This window comes from Ornithorhynchus anatinus, chromosome 16 (assembly GCF_004115215.2).
Source record: "Ornithorhynchus anatinus isolate Pmale09 chromosome 16, mOrnAna1.pri.v4, whole genome shotgun sequence".
NCBI lineage: Eukaryota > Metazoa > Chordata > Mammalia > Monotremata > Ornithorhynchidae > Ornithorhynchus > Ornithorhynchus anatinus.
This window is the reverse complement of record NC_041743.1, coordinates 3,675,273-3,692,855: the sequence shown is the minus strand read 5'-3', so window position 1 is coordinate 3,692,855 and position 17,583 is coordinate 3,675,273. Positions and strand designations below refer to the sequence as shown.

At 49.0% G+C, this 17,583-nt stretch overlaps 1 protein-coding gene across 3 annotated transcripts; it reads right to left on the bottom strand.

The window, feature by feature from the left end:
* Nucleotides 1–763: 763 nt before the first annotated feature.
* On the bottom strand, nt 764–10,005 carry TIPRL (TOR signaling pathway regulator). Of its 3 annotated transcripts, XM_029081057.1 has the most exons (8): nt 9,847–9,934; nt 8,739–8,904; nt 7,154–7,333; nt 5,726–5,825; nt 5,210–5,341; nt 3,979–4,074; nt 3,323–3,385; nt 764–2,949 (listed from the first exon to the last, which is right to left on the bottom strand). In XM_029081057.1, exons 3-8 carry the CDS (start codon nt 7,312–7,314, stop codon nt 2,800–2,802), a joined length of 702 nt encoding a protein of 233 aa, XP_028936890.1. In that variant the 5' UTR covers nt 7,315–7,333; nt 8,739–8,904; nt 9,847–9,934; the 3' UTR covers nt 764–2,799. The 3 variants fall into 3 exon arrangements, with proteins under 3 accessions (XP_028936890.1, XP_028936888.1, XP_028936889.1); XM_029081055.2 differs by lacking the exon at nt 8,739–8,904 and having other exon boundaries at nt 9,847–10,005; XM_029081056.1 differs by lacking the exon at nt 8,739–8,904 and having other exon boundaries at nt 7,154–7,367; nt 9,847–9,940.
* Between the last annotated feature and the right edge of the window lie 7,578 nt (nt 10,006–17,583).

Genomic DNA, 17,583 nt, shown 5'->3' with positions numbered 1-17,583 from the left:
GAACTGAGGTGCAGAGAAGTTGTGTGACTTGCCCAAGGTCACACAGCAGGTACATGGCAGAGGTGGGGTAAGAACCCAGATCTTCTGACCTCTAGGTCAGTGCTCTTTCCACTAGGCCACGTTGCTCCTCCGAGAACAGCGGGTGAACGTGAATCCATCTGGTGAGGAAGACCACAACTGAGTTGTAAAGTGTCTCGGCGGGGCTGAATTATGCCAACGGTTCTTCACGGTGGTAAAAATAAAAGCCGACAATCACTCAGGTTTCCGGAGAGCCTCCAACCAGAAAGTAATGGCTGCCTGAAATATCTGCAGAAACGTTTAGTTCTGAGAGCCCTTGGTTTCACCTGAATTGACTCTAACCCCAACAGAATATTTAATCTACTTTACCATTATTATGATTGTAATCTCTAGACCGTAGGCTCCTTGTGGGCAAGGAATATATCTACCAATGCTATGTTGTACTCTCCCGAGCGTTTAGTCCAGTATTCTGCGCAGAGGAAGTGCTCAATTAATACGACTGTGAAAGAAGCAACACACCCCAACCTCCTCCCATAGTGGGGTATCACACCGACAAGGAACGTCTTTGGGTGTGCACAGTGAGGTCAGGACCGTGAAACCCATCATCAGGCTTTTCCATCACACACACGCACCCCTAAAGTGAAACACCCCACCGGTGGCTTGAGGGCAGCCCCGCTCCTTAACATCTACACAAACACAAGGGCTTCTACAGAGAAACGAAACAAATCCACCAAAACGCGGGCCGGTCATTCCTCGTTGTGTTTATTTTTCCCATGGGAAGTTTTCACTTACAAAAAAGACATTCGGAACAAATAAATATAAAATGTGATCATTCACTTTCTTTAGTGATGGACAAAGACAAGTTTCCTAAATCACTTCAGAGGACTGCCGAGCGCATCTCCCCCCAACCTGTGTTCGACTCTTTCTCTGCCATTTTTATCGGGCAGCTTGTGCTAGGAAAGTTTAGGATTCAGCTGATGTGAGAGCTGTAAGATGACAGGGAGCCAGCAAGTCCTGACATGGAAGAGTCTTGCTTTCTGGATGTCGTAGCTGATTTTTCCCCGTGGGAGTCTGTTCCATTCAAAACCGTGATGGGTTCTCCTTCAACGGCCTAGCGTAATCCCCGACCCCGATCTTTTGAGAGGAAACTTCCACCTCGATTCACATACGTGATGTAAGGTAAACATGCAGCGCATTCTCGGGAACGCTCGGACGCCTTGGGAGTGAGGCGGCAGTGTGGAAAAGTAGTCCTTGGGGATTTTGTCAATGAACTTGGCTGGAAAGCTGGCTCGAACGGTACACTTTGTTTGCAACAATCTACTGAGCCTTGACTGTGAATCCAGGATGCCATTTTACATTTTCTTGCGCTTCCCTGCAAGTAAGCCATTTCTGCCAAGATGAGAGCCAGCGATGTCTCCCAATTAATCCTTTCTCTACCCAAGAGTGACCAACTGAATTCAAAGCTGGGTTAAGCTTTGGATCCTCATAAGAGGATCCAATTTTCAGTAGAAGAGACGGCTGACAAACAGCCCTGTAGAACAGACATTTTTTTTTTGCTTAAAAATTAAGTAACCAAAAATAAACGTTTCAACAAATAAAACAGATGCTGCCCTCTTTGCAGAACATGCAGAATGGGATAAACGTGTAGAAAATGCCAAAAAAACTATTTTCATAGCTTTTTTGCTCAATCTTTTTACTATCTGTGGTTTTTGTGTGTCCACCCCCCCCAAAACTATCCAGCTCGATTTTATTTCCTGGATCTCATCTGTTAATTCCATTTCATTGCCCCACCTGCCATGCAGAACTAGGACCTGAGTGTTTCAAATACAAAAAACTAGTTTAAAAAAAAAACCAACAAAACCCCCCACCTTTTATTTTTTCCCTCTGCCGGCAAAAAACAGATCTTACTTTAGAGTTGACAAAACTGAGGTGTCCTTTTAAATGTTAATGGTATCATTCCACTTTTAAATACTGATGCTAACTTCAGTTTCGTTCTGCTTTTTAATTCAGAATGACGCTCCCATGGAAAATGGCAATACAAGATCAGCGAGTCGGTTCCCTAAAACTGTTGAAGGGGGAGGAGAGGATGACTTAACAGTGGACTGGAGATTCAAAATAAAAAACTCCTTCCACCCCTCACCACAGATCCAGGGATGTGCTCACTTGAACCCCCCTCCTCAGTTTGAACCCGATTTTTCTGTTCCGCTTCTGCCGGCCTTATCTCAAAACCCTGTCAATGGGTTGGCTTAAAAGGAGGAGCGATCGGAAAGGTTTTTTTCCGGAAGGCGATCCAAGAGGGTGGATTAACCAACTGCCGGAGTGGTGGGTCTTCCCGGCGTTCACGATCCGGGAACATTACGGAGGTGTGCAAAGAGAAACCGCATTTGGGAAGACCGCATTCATGGGGGGGGGCAGGAGGGAGGCGGGACTTCTCGATGGACACGGGTCCCTCCCGTCACGACTGTCGGCCGCCGAGATTCAACTTGGTGGCACTGGCCAGTCCCGGTCCACCCAATCCATCTCCCTCGACGTGGCCTCGGGGACGGACGGGGCGAAACAGCAGCCGGGTGGAACCAGTGGTGAGGTCTGCGGGTTTTTCCTTCCCTGGAGACCGCCGCGAACCCGACCACGGGCAAGGGCGCCTGGCTCTTTCCAGGAGAGAAACCGTTGTGGGGAGTGGGGGTTGAAAACCCTGGAGAGCAGAACCAGGGGGGAATGGAGGGGTGGGGGGTGGGAGGGGGTGGCAGGTTCTGCTGCGAGGTCACCGGGGAACGTGTTTTTTTAATTGGACGCGGGGCTCAAGCCGGCTGGCGTCTCTGCCGGCGGAGCCTCGATCCTCTCGGGGAATTCCAGCTTTTCGCACATGGCCTCCGTGATGGGCAGATACTGGGATATCTCGTTGGGCTCCGTGAAGAGGGACGGGGGGACGTGCTGGAGAGACAGAGCGTGGAAACCGGGTTCATATCCCATCCGGGTTTTGATGTATGCTCCCAGCTACACTTACCTCCCAGTTTCTTGCAGGCAACGAGTTTTGGAAACCAAGAACCCGCTCTTTACAAAAACCCAGTAGGACCACAATCCCCTTTTTAAGCTTAAAAACAAGGTAACCTAATTTCATCACTTCAACGAATCCAACGGTGGCTTCCCTCATTAGAGGGCAAGTCTGGGCCAAAAGTGCATAAAATGCCACTTTTTTCGGTCATTCTTTTTCCTGACTACTTATCGCTTCTGAATTTCACCAAAACTCCTCCCACAAGAGCAAACACTTTCACCAGAAATGGGTAAAATACATTTAACTGAATACCGTTAGGTTGACGATTTTGCTCTCTCTTGAGGTGTACTCTCGTAGCATGAAGGACTTGTCGGCCTGTTGGAAAAGAGAAGACAACACGCTTTGTTGTCCTGGCTTGCAAGACATTTAAAAAAAAAAACGGTATTTGTTAAACATTTACTCTGTGCCACGCACTGTACTAAGCCCTGGGGTATATACAACCTTATCAGGTTGGACACAGTCCCTGTCCCGCATGGGGTTCTGTCTTAATCCCTATTTTGCAGATGAGGGAACTGGGGCCCAGAGAAGTGACTTGCCCAAGGTCTCACAACAGACAAGTGGCAGAGCTGGGATTGGAACCCAAGTCCTCTGACGCCCAGGTCGGGGCTCAAATGCCCACTCAACTAAATAGAGTTGGGAACCCTGGTGAAAGTAAAAGGCCACTGCTCAGGTCTGAGACCTGTCTCATATTTATGTTTTCATATAGAATTAAAGGACGTTGATTCCATTAGACTACAACAGAGAGGGCTCCCTTTGAGCAGAACACTGTACTAACTGCTGGGGAGAGTACAATATAACAGACACATTCTCTGCCCACAACGAGCTTACAGTCTAGAGTCAGGGAGCCAGCAGGTAAAGCAGAATTCCCCTTCCCCCTTGGTAGTCCACCCGCCCAATGAGAATGGTACCTCATGGTAAAGCCTGGTGTCATTCATCCTTATGAGCACACCGTCCACCCTCAGGAAAAATCTTAACAACAGGAAGAAGCTGGAGGGCATGACTCTCTGCAGAAGGAAAAGAGAAAAAAAAAAAGCAAGGTCCCTCTTGGTTTTATTGGTTTTTTTTGACAGAAGATCCTCCCGCTTTGGGTCACGTTCGTTCATTCATTCCATCGTATTTATTGAGCGCTTACTATATGCAAAACATTGTTGGCTCTTCTGAGGCACAAAGATGTACCCCAACAACTGTCTTGCATTTCTGTAACAGTTTGCTTTCTCCCAGGAAGTCCGCTTCAGGACATACAGCTTGCTGAAAGAGGTCAGTTTTACAAGAGTCTATTCTCCCCCTCTGGTGGGACCTATTCTAAGAAACCTTGAATGAGAAAACTCACAGTTGATTTCTTTAGCGTAACCTTTCAAATTGGGGATGTCAACAGAATCGCTTCTTACTGCAGGAAGATTTTTTTCCCTCCTACTAAAGAAATTTTTATGAGACTAAAACTAAGACAAGATGTACATTTTTCATCTTGAAATGACAGAACAAGCAATAATTCCATTTGCTTTTCCTTGGTAGAAGTCAACTCTGTCTGCTTAGCTTCCAAAATCATATTTAGATGGGACAATTTCTCTCTCCACCTCTTAAGATTGTGAGCATGGTGTGGCACGGGGTGTTGTAGTTCACCTGATTATCCTCAAATCTACCCCAGGGTCAGTCAGTCAGTCGCCTTTATTGAGCATTTACTGTACTAGGCTTTTGGGAGACCCAAATACAATAGACAAATTCCTTTCCCACAGTTTACGGCCCAGAGGGTTTAACTTGGAGAGTTTACGGCCCAGAGGGTTTAACTTGGAGAGTGGCTGGCGGTGACCCTTGGATAAACACCATTATCATCACCAGCACCACTGTGAATTAATTGGATTTAACACTGCAATTTGTTGGTGCCGCCTGGGCCTCTGGCTTCACTCGGATGAAAACCAGGTCTGGAAGTGGTTAGCTGAAACTCGGCCTTGAACCAGTCCGACAGACTTGGAATGAGAATCTCAGAGGTCAAGGACGGGGTCAGTGTCACACGGTGACGGGACTTACCCCATTACAATTACGTCCCGGAAACCCTCGGCCTCGCTATTGAACCCGTGGCCTCGGGGAGCTCGGGACGAAGGAAGTCAGCGTTAAACGGAAGGAGCGAATTTGCACACTCACAATTTTCACACTCAAGCTTGAGACGCCGTGGTCGTGAAGTTCATCCTCAAAGAGCAGGACTTCCTCAAAGAACCGGATCTGTTCCCTGGCTTTCAATTTCTCCGTGTCTATGTGGTCGGTTGTAGGCACAACCTGGAAGCCAAAACAGCACGTCGATTATCACTACTAATAATAGTAGTAAGTGCGATATTTGTTAACCGCTTACTACGTGTCAGGTATTGTACTAAGCGCTGGAGTGGAATCAAGATCATCAGGTTCCACGTGGAGCTCACAGTTTAAGTAGGAGGGAGAAAAGATGAGGGAACTGAGGCACAGAGGAGTCAAGTCACTTGCCTAAGGTCGCACAGCAGGTAAATGGCGGAGCTGGGAATAAGAACCTAGGTCCTCTAGCTTCCGCGCTTAGCACAGTGCCTGGCACATAATAAGCGCTTAAAAACGAGGCTACCGTTGAAGAGTTGCTTACTTGAGAAGGGAATGGAGCTAGAGGACGCATGGCAAGTCAGAAGCAAGATTTACCTTCAACTTCACGGTCTCGCCCAGTAACGTTCCTTTATAGTCTGTTGTATAGGTCCAGTCATATGGCTTCACCACCTCCTTAGAGTGTTCACCCTCCGCCCTGCGAAGAACGAGAAAAGGAACCAGATGTGTCGAATCGCCACAGAGCAACCCAGAGCAGCGAGCAGTAGCCGTCCATGTTTTTATGCCCGTCGCCCCTGGTACAGTGCAAACAGTCTGAGTGAAGGAGTTGTCTTTTGAGCTTCTGTTTTACTTCCCAACTGCTTAGGGCACGCACCTGACGGGGGCTCAAAAATCAATCGGTCAACGGTAAACAGTGGGTAGCACAGCCGCATGGGGAGAGACCAGGCCTGAGAGTCAGAGGACCTGGGTTCTAATCCCGGCTCCGCCATTTGTCTGCTGTGTGACCTTGGAAAAGTCGCTTCTCTACTCTGTACCTCAGTTTCCTCATCTGTAAAATGGGGATTTAGGCAGTAAGCCCCGTGTGAGGCAGGGACTGTGTCCAACCCTTTAATCTTGTATCTACCCCAGCGCTTGGTCCAATGCCTGGCACGTGGTAAGTGCTCAACAAATACCAAGATTATTATTATTTACTCTGGGTAGAGCACTGTATTGAGTACTTGGGAGAGTCCAAGAGATTTAACAGGCACGATCCTTGACCTTAAGGGGCTTAGAGTCTGAGTGCAGGGCACTGTATTGAGCGCTTAGGAGAGTTCTACAGAGTTAGCAGGCATGATCTCTGCCCTCAGGGAGCTGACTGTCAATAAATGCCAACACCACCACGAGTAAAAATGACATCACACATGTTAGTTATGCATCCTAGATGGCCACTCTTTGCCTCTGGGCACAACCTCCATCAGCTCCTAATTGCAGGACTCCACTAAGAGGAGGTGAGCACCACGTGGGGTGTATGAACTCTAAATTCCAAATGCAAATCACAAAAAGAGAGCATCTAATTTAAATGAGTCTAAAGCAGAAACGGGGGGGGGGGGGGGGGGGGGGGGAAGCAAGTGCAACCTTCGGGGGCTCTCAAAACCAAACCTCGGCTGCCCCCAGCCCTTCGCCGAAGCCCGCTCCGAGACTGTAAGCTCCTTGTGGGCAGGGATCGTGTCTCCAGGCTCTCCTGCAGAGTACCTTCTCAAGCGCTCAGTACAGTGCTCCACGCCCAGTAAGCGCTCAATAAATACCACTGATGGATAAAGAACGGTGCAGACGGTCAAGCCCACGATATCCCCACTGAAAAGGCCGGCAAATCCACTCGTTGGGAGGATTCGATGCCGTTTCTATGACTGTACTAGTAGCAAAGTGTTTACTGAGCGTCCACTGGGTGTAATGGTCTCTACCAAGTCCTGGGGAGGTTCCAGGTCAAGAAATGCCACGTTCCCCGGCCCTCGCGGAGCTTCCCCTCCAACAGACTGCGTCTCTCACCTGCTCTCTTGCCATTCTTCGGCACAGGCCACTTTCAGCATTCCTTGGTAGTTGTTAACACATCTCAGAGCGTCGGTGGCGTTGAACTCAATCCCAAAGCCGGAACCGTGCTGGATTCTTAAGACGTTGTCGCCAAACATCATTTCGGGGAGGGAAGGCATATGCAGTTCATCAGCTAGCCTGCCCGAGGACCAAAGTTGCCAAAGGTGAATTCCTTGAAACCAAAGAGTTTTTCCCTCAGTTTAACAGTACCCATGAGTACCATGTCTTTTATGGTATTTGTTAAGCCCCTTAACAAATGTGAGAGGCTCTGTTCTAAGCACTGGAATAGATGCAAGATAATCAGATTGGAAACAGTCCCTGTCCCACATGGGGCTCCCAGTCTTAATCCCCATTTTCCAGAGGAGGTCACTGAGGCACAGAGATGTGAAAGATCACACAGCAGACACGTGGCGGAGCCGGGATTAGAACCCGGGTCCTTTTGACTCCCAGGCTCGTGTTCAACCCACGCTGCTTCTTGCAAAAGGAGCTCGACTCATCTTCTCTGGTCGAGCGGTCAACCATCCCACAAAAGAAAAGCAGCACGGCCTAGCGGATAGAGCCCGGGCCTGGGAGTCGGAACTACCTGGGTTCCAGTCCCGGCTCCGCCACTTGTCTGCTGTGTGACCTTGCGCAAGTCAATCCCCTTCTCTGTGCCTCTAGAATACTCCCTTAACTTCTCTGTGCCTCTAGACTGTAAGCTCGATGTGGGTAGGGAATGTGTCTGTTATTTTGTACTCTCCCAAGCACTTACTATAATTCTCTACACACCATAAGCGCTCAGTAAATACGACTGACTGACCATATAACAAAAAAAAAAAGGCTTTGGCCTGAGAAAGACAGAGGTTTGAACCGTCACTGGAGCAGAAAGTGACCAACGACCAGGGGGCAGTCTACGGCTAAACTGACTTAGTACAGTGCTTTGCACACAGTAAGCGTTCCATAAATATAACTGAATAAATGAACAAACCACTAACCCTGGAGCCTGGGCCAACTGGGGTGGACATATCTCCCACCCCCAAGGACTTTCCCACACTCTCCCACCCCTGACAGCCCCGAGAGGGCAGCCCTGGCTTTCCTAAGCCCGGGGCAGTGGTCCTGAGGCAGGATCACATGTGAACTCTCCACCCATCTGCCTCACACCTTCCTTCATCTTAAAATGAGATGAGCAGCATCTCCTCCTCACCTCGGAGAAATGGTTTAAGGCCAGATGACATAACTGATGCAGACGGAACTTTGGAAAAATAAAAGTTGCTATAAATAAAGATGTAATTACCGCACTGCTGAAATAGCTGGGCCAAAGTGCCGAGAAGGCGTATGAAGTATCCAGAGCCCGCCCGCCCCCACCCCCAAATGTCCCACCCTTCAACGATCCTTTCCTCTCCCCCAAACTTAATCCAATGCCGAGAACGTCACTGAATGAAGTTTAGGAAACGCCGAAGAAGAAATGAGGAAACAATGCGGGTCTATGCTGATTGATGTTCTTCAATCTCAGTAGACACATCAGATTCCAAAAAAAAAAAAAAAATCTGGGATATTTAGAAACCTATTTCTGGTGAACTGTTTCTTGTCCACATGCCAACTGTATTAGTAGTCAGTGAAGTTTGACAGGTTACTGTATTCGTGTCTACACATTAGCACAGGATGGTAAAGCGCCTCCTCTCATTTCCTGGTCCCTGCGGCTTTCTAGCCGGAAGATGCGGCATGGCCTACTGGAAAGAAACAAGGAGGCTTAGTGGAAAGAGCCTGGGCTGGGGAGTCAGAGGTCGTGGGTTCTAATCCTGGCTCCAGCCACTTCATTCATTCAAACGTATTTGCTGAGTGCTTACGGTGTGCAGAGCACTGTACTGAGCGCTGCTTGTCAGCTGTGTGACTTTGGGCAAGCCTGTTAACTTCTCTGGGCCTCAGTCCCCTCATCTGTAAAATGGGGATGGAGACTGTGAGCCCCACATGGGATGACCTGATGACTTGGGATCTTCCCCAGTGCTCCCCCAGGGAGATACAGGGTCATCAGGTTGTCCCACGTGAAGCTTACAGTTAATCCCCATTTTAATAATAATAATGTCGGTATTTGTTAAGTGCTTACTATGTGCAGAGCACTGTTCTAAGCGTTGGGGGAGATACAGGGTCATCAGGTTGTCCCACGTGAAGCTCACAGTTAATCCCCATTTTAATAATAATAATGTTATTTGTTATGCGCTTACTATGTGCAGAGCACTGTCCTAAGCGCTGGGGCAGATCCAGGGTCATCAGGTTGTCCCACGTGAGGCTCCCAGTCTTCATCCCCATTTGGCAGATGAGGGAACTGTGGCCCAGAGAAGTGAGGTGACTTGACCACAGTCACACAGCTGACAAGGGGCAGAGGCGGGATTCGAACCCACGACCTCGGACTCCCCAGCCCGGGCTCTTGTCACTGCAGATACCATCATCATGATGATCAAAAAAGGCCACAGTGATTATTATTCTTATTATTAGGTGTCCACAACGGGTTGGGGCCCCGACGCGCGGGCGACGCGCTGAGGGGAGCTGAGGCGGCGCGCGCCCCATGCGCGCTCCCGCCGGCGCGCCCCCCGCCCCGCCGCCTGCGCGCATGCGCCGGCCGCCTTCTCCCCCTCCTGTCCCCCGCCCCCGCCCGCGCGCGGACCCTCCCTCACTTCTCCACATCGGCCGACTTCATGATGTGGGTCTTGGCCGCCGTCAGCTTCCAGGGCCCGAAGGAGAAGTCCTGATGGCTGCTCTGGAAGCCGTGGATCATCATGGCGGCGCCGGAACCGGACCGGACCCCCACCGGGCCCGGCGGCGGCGGCGGCGGCGGCGGCTGCCGGGACAACGTCCTCCGCCCCAGGCCCCGCCCCCCGCCGCCGCCTCGTCCAATCCCCTTCCTCCTTCCGCTTCCGAGAGCGGGGACGCCTGCGCGGTGACGTCACCGCCGCCGGAGGAGGGAGGCGGGGGGGGGGAGCGCGCATGCGCACTGGCGGGAGTGACGTCAGCCGGGCCCCGGCCTGCAAGCGTTTTTGTTCGAGACCCAGAAAGGCGGGCGGAGCCATTGAGGCCCCACCTTCTCCACTTTATCAATCCATCTGTCAATCGGGGTCCCTCAGTCGTATTTAATAATACTGTTGGTATTTGTTAAGCTCTTCCTATGGGCTGAGCACTGTTCTAAGCGCTGGGGTAGACACAGGGGAATCAGGTTGTCCCACGTGGGGCTCACAGTCTTCATCCCCATTTTACAGATGAGGTAACTGAGGCACAGAGAAGTTAAGTGACTTGCCCACAGTCACACAGCTGAGAAGTGGCAGAGCCGGGATTCGAGCCCATGACCTCTAACTCCAAAGCCCGTGCTCAGTCGTATTTATTGAGCGCTTACTGGGTGCAGAGCCACTGTACTAAGCAATACTAAGTAGGGAGTCAGAGGTCATGGGTTCGAATCCCGCCCCGGCCACTTGTCAGCTGTGTGACCTTGGACAAGTCACTTCCCTTCTCTGGGCCTCAGTTGCCTCATCTGTAAAATGGGGATGACTGTGAGCCTCATGTGAGACAACCTGATGACCCTGTATCTCCCCCAGCGCTTAGAACAGTGCTCTGCACATAGTAAGTGCTTAACAAATACCAACATCATCATTACTAAGCACTTGGGAGAGTACACTATAACAATATAACAGACACGTTCCCTTTCCACAGCGAGCTTACAGTCTAGAGGGGGAGACAGACGTTAATATAAAATAAATGACAGATAGGGACAGAAGTGCCGTGGGGCTGAGAGGGGGGATGAATAAAGGGAGCAAGTCAGGGTGATGCAGGTCCCCACTGCGGCTTGCAGTTTGCAGATGAAGGAATTGAGGTACAGAAAAGTGAAGTGACTTACTCAAGGTCACACAGCAAGTGGTGCTTCTTCCTTCTTCATGCTGCTTCTACCCTGTCCCCTCCTCAATCCATCTTACTTGGTAAAAAGATAACATAGGGAAGCCAAGAGCAGCCTGACCTAGTGGAAAGAGTCCCAGCCTGGGAGTCAGAGGACCTGAGTTTTAATCCCGGCTCCACCACTTGTCTACTGTCTGACTTTGGGCAAATCGCTTCACTTCTCTTTACCTCAATTACCTCATCTGTAAAATGGGGATTATAACCGTGAGCCTCACAAGGGACATAGACTGTGTCCAAGTTGATTGGCTTGTGTCTGCCCCCAACGTTTAGTACAATGCCTGGCACGTACCAAGAGTTTAACAGATGCCATTTAAAAAAAATAAAGAGCCTAGGGGAGAGTGAGTTAAGGCGGAAAAATTGAAAAATCAGTCACAGATTCCAGGTGGCAGCAGAGAGCCGTGGCCGTTGACTAGTTGGGGTGAAACTGTTGTTTAAAAAGTGAAGGAGATGCATTGAAAGTAATTGCAAATAATAACAACAAATAATGATATTTGTTAAGCATTTACTATGTGCCAAGTTCTGTTCTAAGCGCTGGGGTAGATACAAGGTAATCAGGTTGTCCCACGTGGGGCTCAGCGTTTTCATCCCCATTTTACAGATGAGGTCACTGCGGCACAGAGAAGTTAAGTGGCTTGCCCAAAGTCACACAGCAAACAAGTGGCGGAGTCGGGATTAGAACCCACGACCTCTGAATCCCAAGCCCAGGCTCCTTCTACTAAGCCATGCCGCTTCAAGTTTTCCCTCTCCAACTCTTCCTTTCTTTGCTCTCACTCTCCCCTACCTTCCTTTCCTCCTCCTCCTCCTCCTCTTCTTCCTGTCCCTTGTCTTCTTCCTCGGTGGGGCTCACATTCTTGATCTTCATTTTACAAGTGAGGTAACTGAGGCACAGAAAAGTGAAGTGACTTGCCCAAGGTCACACAGCAGATAAATGGTGCAGGAGACAAGTGACGTCGGGCAACTCACTTCACTTGTCTGTGCCTCAGTTACCTCATCTGTAAAGTGGGGATTAAGACTGTGAGCCCCATGTAGGACAGGGACCCTAGCCAACCTGGTGATCTTGTATCTACCCCAGTGCCTGGCCCGTAATAAGCGCTTAACAAATACCATTATTGTACTCTCCCAAGCACTTAGTACAGCGCTCTGAATATAAGTGCTCAATAAATATCACTGATGGATTGATTTTTTTTAAAAAGTACCCTTCTAGGGAAGTAGCCTGGCCTAATACATAGAGCATGGGCCTGGGAGTCAGACGGACCTGAGTTCTAGTACCAGCTCCACTACTTGGGCAAGTCACTTCACATCTCTGGGCCTCAGTTCCCTCATCTGTAAAATGAGGATGAAGACTGTGAGCCCCATGTGGGCCAGGGACCGTGACCAACCCAATCACCTTGTATCTCTCCCCCTAATTCAGTGCCTGGCACACAGTAAGTGCTTAATAAATGCAATTATTATTATTGCTGGCCCCCTCCTTCTTCCCACCCCTTCTCCCCCCCACCCCCCACACTGCCAGTCACCTGCTATATGACTTGGTAAGGCGCTTCATCTTTCTGGGTCTCAGTCTTTCTCCATCTACTCTCCCCGTAACTTCCGATGGGAGCCCCATGTGGGACAGGGACTACGTCCCTGATCTGACGAGCTTTGACTAACCCAGCACCTTGCACTGTGTTTGGACACAGAGAAGCAGCATATCTCCTAATTCTGTTGCACTGTACTTTCCCAAGTGCTCAGTACAGTGCCCTGCACATGGTAAGCACTCCGTAAAAAGCACTGATTGACTGATGGATGGATGAATAATTGTGGCATTTGTTAAGTACTTACTACGTGCCAAACAGCAAACTAAGCGCTGGGGTAGATACGAGATAATCGGATCCCACATGGGATCAAAGTAGGAGGGAGAACAGGTATTGAATCCCCATTTTGCAGATGAGATAACTGAGGCCCAGAGAAGCGACTTGCCCAAGGAACATAGTGGACAAGAAGCCAAGTCAGGATTAGAAACTAGGTTCTCTAACTCCCAGGCTGGGGCTCTTTCCACTAGGTCATCTTGGTTCCTGCTGCTTGAAAACAGCTTGGAAGCTGATAATGTCAGGTAACTGATTAGGTTTATCGGAAACATAATGAACTGTGGAATCACAGAAAACAGTGAGCCTTTCAGGTTAACAGCACAGGCCTGGGTGTCGAGACACTCAGGCTACCTGGTCTGCTGTGTGACCTCGGGCTAGTCACTTAACCACTCTGTGCCTCAGTTTCCTTACCTGTAAAACTGGATAAAATCCCTTCCACCCTCTTAGGCTGTGAGTCCCGTGTGGGCCTGGGACTGTGTCTGTCTGGATTAGAAGACTGTGAGCCCGTTGTTGGGCAGGGATTGTCTCTGTTGCCAAATTGTACATTCCAAGCACTTAGTACAGTGCTCTGAACAAAGTAAGCGCTCAATAAACACAATTGAATGAATGAGTGAATTGTATTTACCCCAGCACTTAGCACACTGTTTTGGCTCACAGTAAGCACTTGATAATTCATATTTTTATTATCGTACATACAACGATGCGTGTTTGGATATTTTCAGCATGCATCCTTGATGAGCAATATTTGAGGTAGGGCTGGGAGAGAGTAATGTCTTGGCTGACATCATCATCTTCATCATTAGCCGAATTTACTGTGCCAACTGCAGGCAGAGTGCCGAACTAAGAAAGAGGTCATCTTTTTTTCTTGTTTTGGAGCTAATAATAATAATAACATTTGTTAAGTATAGAAACATTTGCACATTTCTTACAATGTGCTATGTACTGGAGTAGACATAAGATGATCAGATAGGACACAATCTCTGTCCCCTAAAGGCCTAGCAATCTGAAAGACTGTAAGCCCGTCAAAGGGCAGGGACTGTCTCTATCTGTTACCGATTTGTACATTCCAAGCGCTTAGTACAGTGCTCTGCACATAGTAAGCGCTCAATAAATACTATTGAATGAATGAATAAATGAAAGAAAGGGAGAGCAGGCACCATCTCCCCACTTCACCGATGAGGAAACTGAGGCACAGAGAAGTTTCTCAACATCACTCAATAGGCGAGAGGCAGAGCGGGGACTAAAACACAGGCTTTGCCGCCTTTTATTTTTGCAGTATGTATTTTACATAAGGCTATCAGACAGGGTCAGAGAGAGTCAAATAATCACTTTAATAATACCATGAACTTTATCTTTTCGGACCCAACAACCTAGCCCAGGACATAGTTCAGGACTAGCGCTAGGAGAAATCAATTAAGAAATCAATCACAAAAAGTTATTTTGATGGTGACCTACTGCATTCAATATGCTACAGAGAGTTCAGAGGGAGGAAATGCCTGTGTTTTTTAATGGTGATCTCAGATCGCGACTGGAGAAAAAAAAAGGTTTTGGGCTAAGATAGGAAATGAGGTGGAGATAAAGGAAACTTTTACATGTCATTAATAAAGTCTAGACAGAACCTAGGATGGCTGAATTTTTATTTTGTGTGCTTGCTTCATTGAATTAATGTAAGATAACAGCAAGTCAATAGGACCTTTCTCCACCTCTCTCTCTCCATGCCTGCTTAAGAATGGTTATCGGCTCTCAGATTCACCTGGGAGAACTCAAGGATGAGAGGTCTGTGGTGATGATGCCTTTAATTCCCATTTTAAAGATGAGGGAACTGAGGCATAGAGAAGTGAAATGACTCACCCAAGGTCACACAGTCGGGCAGGCCTCGGTAGCCCCGGCAGTCCTCACCACTCACGTGAGCCAGATATTTTTCGGTATTCAAGCTGGGCCTTCTGTCGGAAACCCTCCGACGGCACAGTCAAGTTTGCAGATCTGGGACTAGAACTCCAGGCTCCTGATTCCTAAAGCCGGCCTCTTTCCACTCACCCCGCAGCACGATTCGTAAAGGATTATAATAATAAGCATGATATTTGTTAACCTCCTATTATATGCCAAGCCCTGTACTAAGCTCTGGGGTAGACGTGAGCGGTACATTCTTAACCGTGAAGTTGGAGTTCAAAGGGAGCAACCATCACACGATTCCTTGAAACATCTGGATGCCACTTTCAGGGATCAACATTTGTGGCTTAATGGACCAGGGGTTCGTCCCGGGAATGAAAGTCCTGAGGCTCTCATGTTTCCATGTCTGGGAAGTTGAGTTCCCATGGCATCCGATGCCTGATTTACTGGTCCACAGGGTGGCTATTTCCCAAAAGTCGGCCCAAATTGGGAACTGATCTTACTCAGTATTGATTTTCTTGCCAGACGAAGAGTCAGGCATCATCTCTGTGGTTCATTAGAGCTCGATACCAACACATTTATAGGTTCTGGCCATCTCTTAATAGGAGATTACATTGCACTATAGGCTGGTTGTTTTCCAACAGGTATTCTTGCCCACCAGCACAATCGGTAGTGGATTTATGGAACAGAATGGTGACCCCCTCTAAGTGGATATAACATCTCATAACGTCCAATCTAAGACTGTACAATTAAGGATTAGTTTCTAGTCTCCCCTCTCCACCCCGCCACCAGCTCACCCTTTTCACACCTCTCAAGCTCACCTCCGAACCGTACCTCGCACTCGGTTCTCTCGACAGGACAGATTTACGTGCCCTTCCCCCTGCTTGTAATCTCTCTCCACTCAAATTTGCCAAAATAACCTCCCAAACCCACTAGACTGTAAGCTCCCTGGGGGCAGGAATCGTCTATGCCAAATGTATTGTACTCTTCCAAGCGTTCAGTACAGTGCTCTGCACACAGTAAGCTCTCTGAGGGCAGGGATCCTGTCTCTTTGCTCTAGGTTACTCCTCCAAGTGCTTAGTACAGTGCTCTACACAGTAAGTGCTGAGTAAATACCACCGATGAATTAATTCAAATGCCTCTTTTCTCCAGAAGACCTTCCCTGACTAATCTCCACCTCCTTGATCACAGCATCCCTTCAGGACTCCTGGATATATCTATTCATTTTATTTGTTTCTCACTTATTCACCTTTGACTTAACTTTTGTTTTTAGCATCATACCTGTACTTTCACCCCTCTTCTTACTGTACGTTTATAATCTAGGTAGCTCTCCCCCATTAGATTAAAAATTCCTCAAGGGTGGGGGACTCTCTCTTCTACTTCTATGCTACGTTCCCAAACACTTAGTACAGTGCTCTGTACACACTAGGCTCTCAAGAAATGACGATGATGATTTGGGTGACTATGATGAAGAATTATTTTCTCCTTGAGGGCCGATATCATATTCATTCATTCGGTCGTATTTATTGAGCACTTACTGTGTGCAGAGCACTCTACTAAGTGCTTAGAAACTACAATTTGGCAACAAATGGAGCTAATCCCGATGCTACTGCATTGTTTCAAGGGCTCAGTACTGTGCTCTGTAAACAACAAGTGCTCAATAAATAATGATGAAGAGTTCTGTTCTTAATAATTGTAGGATGCATTTAGCACTGACTATGTGCCAAGCACTGTACTGAGCGCTGGGGTAGGTACAAGTCGATCAGGTGGGACCCAGTCTAAGTAAGTGAGAGAACAGGCATCGAATCGCCCGTTTTACAGATGAGGAGGCTGAGGTCCAGAAATTAAATGACTTGCCCAAGGTCACAGAGCAGACAAGCGGCAGAACCGGGATGAGAACCCAGGTCCTCTGATCCCCAGGCCCAGGCTCTTTCCCCTAGGCCAAGCTGTTCCTCCCTTGAGGTCAATCATGTCCTGAGCTCAAAATGGAGGCCCACTAGCATCGGTTTTGCCAGGGGGCTCTGGTAGAGACCCAGGGAGGGGAGCGGGGTACCTGGGTCCCGGCCGGAGCTCTCCCTGTGACTCTCCGGGGGAAAATGTCGACGCCTCCACCTCCTGTTTGGGGAGAAACGAGTCGTCGCCAGAATGGTTGGCGGATTCAAGCAAAATTACCCCTGGGCATAAATTAGGAAAGAGGCACTGGGCCACCCAAGTACCGTTTATGAAATTCCTCCTGTGGTCCCCTGAAAGTGCCCCGGTGGTCTAGTGGAGCTAACGAGTCTCTTACCTCGGGGGAGCTTCCGGCCTCTGTGGGAAGGTTAGGGCTGGGGATGGGCCACATCAGCTACTCTCTTTTCAATTAGCCGCTCCACAAGCCGGGTGGCACAGCAGCCGTCCCCTGGGCCGATGATCCCTGGGAGATGCCAAAGGTACGAGAGGAAGGGGGGGCAGGACGGGGGAAGGGTGAGGCAGAGGAGGATGAGGAGGGGCGGGGGGGATGGAAAGGAGAGGAATGGAGGGGGAAGAAGGAGGGTGGGGGAGTAGAAAGGTTGGAGGAGGAGGAGGAGGAGGAGGAGGCTGAAGGAGATAAAAGGTGGCAGAGAAGAAGAATTAATGCAGCTTTGAGGAAGGGGTGAGGGAAGGGTGAGGAAAGGATGGAGTCGGGAGAGATGGAGAGGCGATGGAGAAGGAAGAGGGACAGGACTTGGGTGACTGAAGACACCGAGAGGAAGGGAG